The sequence below is a fragment of the Lepisma saccharinum genome, chromosome 15 (genome assembly GCF_977018435.1).
Source record: "Lepisma saccharinum chromosome 15, izLepSacc3.1, whole genome shotgun sequence".
In the NCBI taxonomy this organism is placed as follows: Eukaryota; Metazoa; Arthropoda; class Insecta; order Zygentoma; family Lepismatidae; genus Lepisma; species Lepisma saccharinum.
The window spans coordinates 12,505,310-12,518,409 of record NC_139243.1 but is presented as its reverse complement, the minus strand read 5'-3'; the positions used below and the strand labels follow the sequence as shown (position 1 = coordinate 12,518,409).

Below are 13,100 nucleotides of genomic sequence, written 5' to 3'. Positions count from 1 at the left end.
CTTTGTCAAACAATACAAGCTATACTTGTAGAAAGAGTAGGGTCGACTAAACTGACAATAGCGCCACCTCCTATTTGACGACCAAAGGGGAATAACCAGGATCGCTAATAACGAGCGCTGCCAATGGCCCAGTGCGACTAATAAAAAGCGCAACCGAAAAGTGCTTCGGGGCGTCTAATTTGACACAGCGCCACCGGGGAACGGACAAATGCAAAAGCTGACGATGTTCTCCTCGTCAGAGAATCAAAAAGAAATTGAGATACGTTTCTGAATTCATTTGTTCACTTAATAACTTTCCTAAACGTTTCATATGCGGCCATATTCTTAATTCTTTTAATTTACCATATACATCATTCTATTTACTTCTTTTATAGTATTTAAACTCTTCTTTTATATATTTCTCAATTTACTATAATATATATAATCCATCTTTCTGTTTCGAAATTAGCGTTCTAAATAATAATGATAATATTAAGAAAGATCGAATTCTGACTTCAGCCATTAATTGATTTCTAGGCTTCCCTGTGTGGAATAAACTAGAAATCGAAAGTTTTGAAAAATATCTCAATGGATGAGGCTTCATAATGGAGAAAATCTTGTTTAAAGTTGGGGTTTTGTGACTTGGGGAAATACTCTGTAGATATTGTTTTGAACACGTCATTCACCAAACCAACAGAATGTTCGTAGTCATGTTTAGCAGTTATCTAGTAAATATCTTTGTTTTCCACGGAATTCTTTATCTGCGCGCCTTGTAATCAAGGGGTCTCGGGTTCGATTCCCGGTGGAGGCTCATAGTGGTTCGGATCCCACTTTAAACTGTAGATCCAGTCCTGATTAGCCTTACTGTGCGTAAAGTGGACTTAATAAAACACCAACTCAATCAATCAATCTTTATCTGCGGAGACAATTTTTTTAATATAACATTCGTCCTTGGTTAGATTCTCAGTTTAAACACAGTACGTTCCATCCAGATTTTCCGGTCCGCATAAAGTGGATCTAACAATGAAGTAAGCAAAAGCATTCGTTCTCTAGAATGAATTAATATTGGTCAGTTTTGATGAACTTTTGTTAGTGGATGACAAGTAACATGAATCGAAATTTGGCTGCATATTTAAGGTTTCATTTCGTCGTGTGAGAACCAGAGAGACCTAACTCCAATTTATAATATTTACAGGAGAGAGGAAATAATGAATTCGTAGGAATATGTTAAAGAGTCAGTATATTGGATATACGTGACTCCACCTTACTGCTAAGAATTAGAAGCGCAGATATGTCGGTCTGATTCCAAGTAAAGCTCTTCAGGGGAGTTTATTTAAAACAAAACTGACAACTCATTTTTCGAGTTACGTTACTCTGGTTCTCATACGACGACTTGTACACTCCTGTTCAGAAAAAGTGGCACATGCTACAACTGTCCAACCTTACAAAATGTTCCACTTTATGTGAACAGGAGTGTACCTTCGTATACGACGTGTCACCTACGATGGCCGCGCAGGCCAACGATGTTCCTGGTGGGCATGCCCTTCCTAGAAGGAGCTTCAATACTAGGGACGCGGATTGGCTCGGCAGTCACGTGGCTCCACTGTGTACCGCGCATGCGGGTTCATCGGCCATCGTATCTGGCGGGCTGTATAGTGTAATCGCTACGGTAAGGACGAATGCGTCAATACTCTGAATTCAACCCAGAAACTTCTGTTGTTGGTTCACACTGGATGTAAACTAAGGTGACGGCAGTATGAAATTAATTGATTAACACAACATACACTAAGCAATATTTATTTTCTTATATATTCAGGCTTCCACAGCTGGTTCTGGAAGAAAGTGGAAACCGTGACTAAGGCTTTTTCCAGTTCGTGAGTGTTCTTGCACAACAATTGTGCCTGATACTGTTGAGCATTGGTGTTGCTAGACACTGTAAGCTGCGGTTTCAAGCTGGCGTCAATTGTCGAATCGTTCAGAGAACTTTGACCTGCCGTGGGGTCGATTGGCGAAGAGTCTTGTCGTTTAGGCTGAATCGGGATTGCACTTCGAAGGTTCGGGGGTTGGCTACACTTAAGCTCCGTCACCGAAATGACACTGTACTTATTCTCCTGCACACTGCTTTCCATAGCGGATGCGGGATCCTGGTCGTCGTCGTCGCTAATTTGTTCGGGAGCAGCGTCGTCGAGAGTCGACTCGTCAGGTTCCTTCAGGAGCACCTTGATCTTCGCCCTGAGGGTGCGAAGTCTCTTCTCGCTGATGGCGTAGGTGTTGAGGAACGCCTTCTGGCACACGTCGACGATGGTGATCTCGTTGAGGTCGTCCTCCTCGTCGACCGTCGAGATGGGGACGTAGTACTTGCAGCTGAGCTGGCGCCTGCTCACCCCCGGCACCCTCTGGTGGGTGATGTAGCGCCTCCGCACGGGCTTCAGCCAGATGTACTCCTTCAGGTAGGCATTCTGTACCGAGTAGCTTCCAAGGTCGTAGAACTGCTGGAACAGCTTCTGGCGCACGTCGTTTGGAACCTTCTCGTTGCATTTGAGCGGGCACTGGCAGATTTCTTCTGGAAGGAGTGGAAAAAGTATGATTAGGACCTGGAGTGCTCGTGGACCGGTTTGATAATTACATATACATAAGAGACACACACATACAACACGGCATAATTTAACAGTGTGTAGAGGACATCCGCGTTCCGACTCAGAGTTTTAGTTAAAAAAGGGGCATTTTCTATCCTGTATGTATCTTAGAACAGACAAAATAATATTGCATTCTCTGAAAACATCATAATGTTTATTCCATAGTGCAAAATTGCATTCCACTCCTACAAAACCGTCAGGGGTCCCGGATTCGAATCCCGACATGGATGGTCTTTGCAAGTGTCCCTTCATCAATATCATCATATCATCACTCATCCTCATCTTCACGATTAGCCAAAAGTGGCAGAAAAATGAAGTAAAATAAATCAATCATACAAAACTTTTCTACATTGGATACCATGTGGCAGACCAGTCTTTCACAGTCTTGTTTGACCAGCCTCCATGCAGGGCGTTACGAAGCAACAGGTCCCACTTTCGAACCCTGGGCAGGTCATGGGGATGTCATTGTGTTTGTGCCATTATCCATTTCATCTGTTCATCCTCATTAACCAATAAGGTAGAAAAGCGACGCATAGGAACCTTTTTTTTTTTAAAAAAAAAAAACTGATTTAAATCACATTTATTTCTTTTTTGCATTGCAAAAAATGTGGCCTCAGTTACATACTTTTTGTAGTTTCATATTTTTATAATTCAACATTTTAACTTCTCTGGCAACCCACCATCGTGAGGTAGTAGCGTAACCCGGTCACGGATATCTCGTATAACGGCTGAAGGTTCGACGTGCTGACCCCACGTCACTCCATTACCGGTTGCAGATCTCCATACCTCTAGGTAGGATTGAGACTTGCAGTCGGGAGATAGGCCAAGGCTCTTATGGGCTGTAGAGCCACGGGCTATTATTATTATTATACTTGAGAAGTATATAAATTATTTTATTGCTTGGATTTCCGTTGTTTTCCATGATAGGGTCTAATATATAAGATGGACCTCTCCGTGGGCGTAATTGCAAAATTGTTGCCTAGTAATCAAGATGTCCCGGGTTCGATCCATGGTGGAGGGGCTGTACTCGGTGGTTCATATCTTACTCTAAAGTCTAAACTGTACAGCCATTTTTATTCTATCTGTTTTCCACAATATGATGATTCTGAATTGAAATAGAAACAGCAATAAGCAGAAAACAGCAGCTACTTCGCACCAACTGAATTCTATTCCTTAAAACAGCGCAAGAAGTAGAATATAAATAACAGTTGGGCTGAAAAGTTCGTAGGCTGACTCATAGATGGCGTTACTAGAATTAAATCCATGTGATTTGTACTTAGTACTAACCTTCAAAAGATACGTGTATAAATTTCACAGCTGCCGGATAATTAGTTCGTGAGATATAGCATTGTGAGTGAAGCAGCTTTTGTTATTGTGAAAAAATGGATAAAAAAAGATTTTCGTGTGTTAATAAAGCATTGCTTTTTGGCGAAAAAAAATACTGTTGAAGCCAAGGCTTGGCTTGATAAACATTATTCGGACTCTGCACCAGGAAAATCAACCGTTGAGAAGTGGTTTGCTAAATTTAAACGAGGCGAAATGAGCATCGAAGACGATGCACGCAGTGGACGCCCCAAAGAGGCTGTTACCGACGAAAACATCAAAAAAGTCCACAAAATAATTTTAAATGATCGTAAAGTGAAGTTGATCGAGATAGCTGAGATTATTACATAGCGTTGTCGGAGCGTTTAAAGGATGAAATCACGAAAAAACGGCCCCATTTGAAGAAGAAAAAAGTGCTGTTTCATCAAGACAATGCACCGTGTCACAAATCAATGAAAACGATGGCAAAATTATATGAATTAGACTACGAATTGCTTCCTCATCCACCATATTCTCCAGATCTGGCCCCCAGTGACTTTTTCCTGTTTGCAGACCTTAAAAGAATGCTCGCTGGAAAGAAATTTAGCACTGATGAAGAGGTAATCGCCGTAACTGAGGCCTATTTTGAGGCTAAAGAGAAATCGTACTATAAAAATGGCATCGAAAAATTGTATGACCGCTATAATCGTTGTATCGCCCTCGAAGGCAACTATATTGAATAATAAAATCGAATTTTGTCAAAAAAATATTTTTTACTATGTTAGCCTACGAACTTTTCAGCCCAACTGTTAGCAATAAAAAATATTATTTTTACCGTTGGCTGTACAGTCACCGGCAAAAAAAAATGGGACACCTATATCCTGAAATACCCGCTTCCCTGCTTGGGGTTATGCCTGTTGCCTAACTCCGCGACGAAAGTCGAACTTCTTGCTGAAAAGTTGTTATTGGAGTTGGATTATCGCCGTAGAGTTATGCTACACGCACAACGCATTTCAGGATGTAGGTGTGCAATTTTTATTGGTAGTGACTGTACATCAAGTCCCTATTGGCTTCAGGCGCGGATCCACGGGGAGGGCGACAGAGCGATCGCCCCTCCCGACTGCCAGGTTTTTGGGTCTAACTAACCTTTGAAGACTCAAAGGATTTGACTTTTATCACGAGTTTAACAGGCCCGAGAATATTTTTAGGACTTAGTCCACTTTATTCTCATGATACGCTAATCAGAACTGGCCCTACAGTTCTTAAATTTGGATCCGTACCATTGGGCAATATACTTCAAAAGACCCCTTGAGACAATTGAGTTTTGTTTTCTTTATTTAATTCACTTTACTCCTCATATCTCATCGTTTAATGTACAGTGGAATCCATGAGTATTACCGTGCAAATTGTCCATCACCATGTTTGTGCACTTTATTTGATCCAATAAAGCTTCAATAATTAAAATAAAATTAAAAAAAGCTCTTGACAACTTCTGCTCCAGCATACATAAAAATCCATCGCTTAAAAACACACAGGATGTAAGAAAAATTAATTAAAATAGTCATAAACAATTTGGGCGGTAATACTCATGAATCCCACTGTACCATATCGATGGGAGATTCGAGTTATATTTCAATATTTTAATCTCCGGAACATGGAAGTCAGTTTGGTTCCTATTTACAGTATACAGTCTGTATAGAGCAGTGGAAGTAAGAATTGATCCTCGATGAGGTGTGACACGTGACCAAAATTCGCCCCTCCCAACTGTAACATCTGGATCCGCCAATGATTGGCTTATCTGACCATAACATTGGATTTAACACAAAAGTTTCACTTTTTTACTGACAGTACAGTCATGGACAATTCTGGGGTACAACAATCCCATTAACTTTCAATGGAATCGTTAACAACCCAGAAGTGTCCACAACTGTACAATGCCTACTTATGTATTTTATTATTTCACAAAATTCTAATGTTGAAGCCTAGACTTCTGGTTGCAAATTCATGGTAACCCATTTCTAGGATTTAACATGCGGAAAGCAGCATTAATTGCATTAATTTCGTTCTATCCGAAATGAAATCTTATAGGAATCAACAGTGCAGCGCAGTCACTGTCTCCAAGCGTCGTGAGGGAGGGAGGAATCAATAGCCCGTGACGTCACCGCATTCGGTTATTTTGCAGCCACCGATGATCGTGCTAATTGTTTCCGAAGGTGTAGAGGTGTAACCTCTCTTATTCTGCGAGTCTTCTTGATAAATCGATTTTTTTCTTGCTTACGTAATCGTCAGATCCTGGGAAGGGGAGAGCAGCAGACTTCCAAGAGCATGGGGGGAAAGCGCATGTAGTGCCATCTGTTAGCGTTTCGTAGAACTCGTTGGACGATTCTCGTACTACAGCGCCTATTCATACTTTGGCTTGAGCAGTCTGTACTCTGTACACAGAGATTATGGGTTTGTTTATTCCAAATTCTGGGCATGAGCGTCGGAATGGGGGAGCTGGTAGCGCAGTTGCGCGTCCTGGAAAATTAATATCAGCCCCCCCCCCCAAAAAAAAGATCACATGCAATTGCAATTTGAAGCAGTGTTTTGGGGGAAGGCGCCAGGTTGGGAGCGGGGCAATTTCTGCTTCCCCCCAATTCTCAAGAAGAGACATATTTATGTCAATCTTGTCCCCCTCCCCAATATGTATGCGTTTTTCATTCTCCAAATTTTGGAGCTCAGAAGCAATGACTTTTTCAATCAGTGGCGTGCCCAAGGAGGGTTGGTGGGGTGCATTTCCCCCATTTGGCCCAGTATTTCTTTTAAAAAAAAAATTTAAAAAAAACTTAGTAGCTTGCGCGAGAAAAGTTACGTCGGTGGTCGCGCACGGTCTCAGAGACCGGGTTTATAAAATATGCCAAATGAATGGTCTAAGACGCCAAATCTTCAATTATTGCCATTATATCTTTTCTTTCAACAATTGACATTCTATAAAACTATAAAAATTGAAATTCTATAAAATTATAAAAAGGTACTCTTCGTTAATCGGGCATGGAACGGCATATCGGATTTTCAGTAAAAACTGAATATCTTACTAACACTGAAAACAAAATCGTGGGTAAAAGAGGAAGGTTAGAAACCCAGCCAGACAGAGGGAGGGTGTTGACAAACATTGATAAAAAACGACGTTAAAATCACGCACACGGAACGAGAGACTGTGCGCGACCAACGCAAGGTTAAAGGTGGGGAAAATGGCAAAATGAGGACTGACTACTAAAAACCCTGTTTTTTAAAAAAAAAAAAAAAAAAAAAAAAAGCAGCACGCAATTGGTTTCAATTCGTGCGGCAGTTTGGTAGGCCAAATATACTACAGTAAATCCTCGTTAATCCTGACCCCGATAAGCCGGACTTCGCTTAATCCGGACAGGCGAAAAGAAAGAAGAAAAAAAGGAATACAAGGTTTTAAATGAGGCTAGAAGTCAACAAGAGAACTTCCCAAAGAAAAGGCAGTCAACCACTGATGCAATTCTGTTTCCCGCAGACTTTGTACTGTATAGTGTATTTAGGCCTATGCCCTTTAAGTAATATATATAATAATCCGTCGCGCAACAGCCCATGAAGGGCCTAGGCGTACCTACCGACTGCCGGTCTCCCTCCCACGCTTTCATTCGTCACCTCTAAGCGTGGAGATCTTCAACCGGTATTGGAATAGTCGGACACCATAATAAACGTGTTTTGTTGCTATAAACGGAGTTTTAATGCACTTTCTACTGTTCTTTTAGGTTATTTCAGTTAATCCGGACTTTCGTTAAACCGGTCAACTTATCCCCCCATTAGTCCGGATTAACGAGGTTATACTATACTAATAGTTTATTGCTACATAATGCTTGATTTTTGTTATTTAGGGACACTTTTCTGGCAAGTTTGGATAATAACGACGATGAAAATGAGTGATGATATGATTAAATTGATGAAGGGACATTCACAAAGAACACCTATACTCAGACTGGTATTTTTATTTTGATTATTCGAACCCGAGATCTCTGGCGTCGTAGCGCGGTGTGCTAACCACTCCGCCACGGAGGTGGGCAATGTTACTTAACGCTGAGCACAGCAATGGCCAGATAAAGCGCCACGTCCAGTACATTATTATTAGGCCTATATATTTGTTACAAGAATAATACATTTAAACAAAAGGAGAGACCCAAATCATACGCGCCAAGTGTAGGGGGTCCTGAAGAAATTTTAGATGAACGAGTGAAATGCGTACAATGTCAAACCTGCATTTAACTGCAATATTATTTAAGATTGAAAATCTGCAAGTTTTCAATTGTATCCTATAGAAATTATCGCAGACTCAAAAAGCTTCAAAAACATGTCAACAATGAATGTCTTACAACAACAAACACAATAACACCTGCGTCAAGAAGAGGCATTGCAGTGCTGCAAATGCAAAACAGCTGCAAATGCAAAACATTTGAAGGCTTGACCTCTGATACTGTAAACATGACCGGGAACAATCAACATAGAACAAAAGTTCCCCCCCCCTCCCAAGAAAGTGACTCATTTGCGCTCAACTGTGTCGGGATCGAAAAGATCGTGGTTCATCAGAGTTGCTTGTCAACATAATAATAAAACCTTACAGGCATGCCATATAATCCGCAATTTTGTCTGTACATTTCAGGAATGCCTTTACTTGTATATGACATGAGTATGACGTCTTCATGGTCTTCGTTATCAAGTTTAACAGCCGGTAATATATATATATATATAAATTGGCAGAGTTGCTGTCAAAGGAAAATCTTTTAAAATTAATGAATATTTCCTTTTTAAGAATATATGCTAAATGTGCGGTTATGGAGAGAACTTGGAAACATTATAGTATAGGGGAGACGGATTTCTTCAAATTTACAGGAGAAAGTACTTACGGGAATCATTTTCTGTTGCGTTGTGGAAGTTCGTGAATGTAGTTTTGATCCATTTTAATGCGAATACATGACATGTTGTTTTTTGCGAAAATCTCTGTCCGACACGCTGTTTCTGCTGCCGCCATTTGCTTTCTGAACGAAAGCACAATGTTACGTGTGTTAAGATGACGTAACCCCCATAGTCAGTGTTTCAAACTCACCGTGTTTTCACTAGAACATGATGTGTCGAGTATTTTTTTTTATTATCTTTTAACTATGCTTACCTAACCTAACCTTACGGAAAATGGTTTTTGGGGCTAACGTCAATGGTTTGCGAGGTATTAGCATAATTTCAAATCTGGGCACGAAAGTAGGTATTTTCCGGTGAACGAGATTGCAACACTGCATAAATCGACAAAACACTCGCACAACGCGCCCTGAACCAGTACGCTATCTCCCGTCATAATGTGTTACAGAATCGAAATAATACGTAACAGTAAGTACTCGTAAATGTAAGAAATAGACATTATCTTAGTTAGAAATGCATTATTTCACCTTAGGAAATGTTCCGCATTCCAAAATAGTACGTTAGCAATGTAAAAAGGTGCGAAATATATGATTTATGGGATAGGTGTCTCCCCCATACTATAATAGTACCGAGAATTTTAGAAATACTGTAAAGAAGATGCAATTATATGTCAATACTTAACAGCGATAGCAAAACTATTCAAAACGTTCAACTCTATATCGAATCCCAGTTTGCAATTTAAAAGTCATGCGTTCTGGTCGATAATGTATATTCGCGGATTTGTATATTCGAGGGGTTCAATCAAGCTCGATAAAAATACAGACATTAAGACAAACATGTATACATACAGGCCACTGCTTACATATAATATACAGGAATGCATGAAATACAAGTGTAGGATCCAGGAGATATAATATACGGTGGCATAGATGTGCGTGCGGTTTTGACGTGTTGGTACGTAACGCTGCCTCCTGTCCAGTAGGCGAGGAGGAGAGTTGGCAGCAGCCCCTTTTTTTCGGTGGTTCGGAAACCCCCAAGATTTCTGGCTGTGGTTTCTACTGGTATATGTGAGAAATTACGGCCAACAAATCATGTCACGAACAGTAATTGCAATGACACAGAACAATGATTCGTCCGCACTCCCTGCCTCTAATTGCCCTACCCTATAATGTCTCCTTAAGGCGTATTTTAACGCTAAGTTTATGCACTGCTGTACAAAATAAACCGGACACTTGCATTTTTTGTGATAACGCAATGGGTCGATAAAATGTTGCAGAAACTGAATTAAGTACGAATGCATAAACAAAGTCCGAGCATATGAATGGTGCATATGGTACTACATGATCTGCCAAACATTCTGTAATATACCTGCGAGTTGTCATTGCAATTCAGATGTCAAATATTAAGGTGTCCGGTTTTCTTTGTCCAGCAGTACATTTACAACCATGAAGAAATGTTTTTACATGCACCTCAGAATGAAAATTGTGTAAAAAACTTGGGTTATCTGTCCGTTCTGGTAACGAAGTCTGTGTAAACAAATCCACGTGAATTGCGAGATATCCTATTGGTTTTAGCCGCCCCCAGTGGCGGAGTGGTTAGCACATCGCGCTACGAATCCCGGCCTGAGCATGGATGTTTTGTGTCAATTCATCAATTTCATCACTCATCCCCATTTTCGCAAATTAGCCAAAAGTGGCACAAAAAGCTAAGGTAAATAAAGCAAATCAATCAACCTATTGGTTCAATGGCGGCTGGTTAGAAATCTTGCGCGTAAGATTACAGTGCATGTGATAAAGCCATATCACACAATGCGGCTATTTTGAAGGTGTGGGACCTTTGTTTATATTAACTGTGTTCTTACAGCGCGTGAAGAATCCTGCGAGAAACTTCCCAAGCAAGCCTGCCCAAGAGGGAGGGGGGACTTGGTGGGGTCGTAACCCCCCCCCAAAAAAAAACGTGAAATCGTCAAATGCAGGAAAGGGTGGCAAAATATACGAATAATAATAATGATTTTAAAAAAATCCTGGGTATACCACTGCTTAGTTGATCGTTTTTATGTTACAAACCCAAGAATCGCTTTGAATAAGCACCAGGGGCGTAACCAGGATTAGGGGGAAATAGTTCTCAAATTACAACTTTGCATGTACATGGCAGAATATATACAATCAGTAACGCAACAACGACTTCTCCCGGGAGGGGGGGGGGCGGGGGGAGCAGTGCCGTACGGAATTGTGACGCGAGAGGAGCCGCCTGGGTGCTTGGATTTTGTACCCGAAACTCTTCCCCCCTTTTTTTCCAGCCCTTCCTGGAAAACTTAACGTCTTCCGTACGCGCTGGATAACAATTTCTAACGTCGTACCAAACAGAAGAATACGATGATTCTTCTGAGACGTATAATACGTACAATGGAATGAAGAAAAGGGGGCTAAAAAGTCATGGTTTTTCACATACAAGTATAGAAAAGTATCATGGAGCCGATCTCTTTAGCGGATTGGTTAGCACAACGCGCTGCCACGCCAGAGGTCCCGGATTCGAATGCCGGCCTTGGCATGTGTATTCTTTGTGTCACTTCATCAATTTTGTCATCACAAATCATTCTCATCGTCGCGATTAGCCAAAAAGAGGAAGAAAAGCGACGTAAAATAACCTGATTCAACCAATCAAACGTTTCATGGTAAAATCAGATTTTATTTTATTTCCTCTCCCAATAAAAAAAGGTATTGTGCGTCCAGAAAATGATTGTGAAAACAAAATTACACTTCAGCGCAGAAATTTTCTCCAGGAGTGAATAAGTACCTGACTAATAGTAAACAGTGGCAAGAAAGTTTTGTCCCCTTTGTTCCAGAAATAGAACGTCTGCCACAATGAGGTGAAAAGGGTACTCGGGAAGAGTGGGCTCTAGAATGCCCGCTCGATGATTCATTGCGCTTTAACATGTCGAGGGTTGCTGCTATAATTTACATTTTTCTTCGTTTGTTCTTCACCTGGCTAATTGCTTATTCTTTAGAAATACAGCTGGGAAAAAACGCGCTATTAACGTAGTGGGAAAATTACTTTCGCTATTATGGGTACTGATTAGTTGTGCACTTCTGTTCAAGAATTTTTAGGAATCTGATGTTCTTATCTGCAACTAGTTGCGTACTCAGTCCCTCCCGAAATTTTGAGAAAATCAAATTTGTCAAATTAAAATTTATCCGCACATCCCTTGACACCCCCCCCCCCAATTTTCTTCAACAACACCTAAAATTTTTCACAAAGACAATTATGGTCATGGACGTCCGCAGGATTTTTTCCGGGAGGGGAAAGCAAGATAATATTTTTCCAGGGGGGGCAAAGGACACATTTTTCCTCCAAAATAGTGATGCCCTCTCAAAAAACACTATTTCAGTCTGAAATTATCATGTTCCTTCAACGAATTTATAATAATTAACATAAATTACTGTGATTGAAATGAAATTAAGTGTGAAATATATAATATTTAGGTACACATTCATTTTCCAGGGGGGCCGTGCCCCCCCCCCTTCCGGACGCCCATGATTATGGTCATTTGGCTCTAAATGTACGCCCCCTTCCCAACTCCGATGGAAAATTCTGAATGAGCCCCTATGGTCAACTATGGCCAGAATTAAAGCTGTCCGCTACTAAAAATTGTTCAGGTTCATACAATTCGTTTGCGGTATAATATTTTTCCCTGTGGGGCCACAGTACCATAGTCTTCAGTGTAGTGCATATCCAGAAAGTAAATCACCATATCGCCACCGAATGGTACGGGTTCGAGTCCCGGCTTGGGTGGTTTGTAAGTTCATCAATTTCATGTAACCATTCATTCTCGTCGTCGCTGTTAGCCTAAAGTGGAAAAACGCGACTTGAAATAATAATAATTAATACAAGTCCAGATAGCCACTAAAAATTCAAATTCAGCCACAAACCGGAATAGTAATTTGCTACGTATTGCTAGGCTCCCAACCAGCCAATGGTAGTTGGTGGAACAAACACATGACTCTCACCTGGAATGCACTTGGCGGCCACAACTTTGCCGGAACGGGAGACGTATTCCTGCCCGGAGTTCCTTAGCCTCTTCCTTTCCTTCCTGTCGCTCATGTTCCGGGGTTTATTTTGGCCTTCGCTTTCCGCACTGCACATCTCCGGGTCCGCCATCTTGTAGACATCGACATACGCCCGTTCTACTCGGAAAGTTATTTTTTTTCCCTCTCCCTTGCGTTTCAGTCTGCTCGTAGCTCTGTAGCGCTCTGCCACCTAGCGGTACAT

At 41.1% G+C, this 13,100-nt stretch overlaps 2 protein-coding genes across 6 annotated transcripts in view; one reads left to right on the top strand and one right to left on the bottom strand.

The window, feature by feature from the left end:
* The window catches only part of Pka-R1 (protein kinase, cAMP-dependent, regulatory subunit type 1), a 198,699-nt gene that overhangs the window by 85,114 nt on the left and 100,485 nt on the right, over positions 1-13,100 (top strand). The gene's annotated exons all lie outside the window — the stretch shown is intronic.
* LOC145999400 (uncharacterized) lies at positions 1,671-13,031 on the bottom strand. 2 transcript variants are annotated; one of them, XM_083136348.1, is made up of 2 exons: positions 12,839-13,031; positions 1,671-2,542 (listed from the first exon to the last, which is right to left on the bottom strand). In XM_083136348.1, exons 1-2 carry the CDS (start codon positions 12,987-12,989, stop codon positions 1,776-1,778), a joined length of 918 nt encoding a protein of 305 aa, XP_082992474.1. In that variant the 5' UTR covers positions 12,990-13,031; the 3' UTR covers positions 1,671-1,775. The 2 variants fall into 2 exon arrangements, with proteins under 2 accessions (XP_082992474.1, XP_082992475.1); XM_083136349.1 differs by having other exon boundaries at positions 1,671-2,539.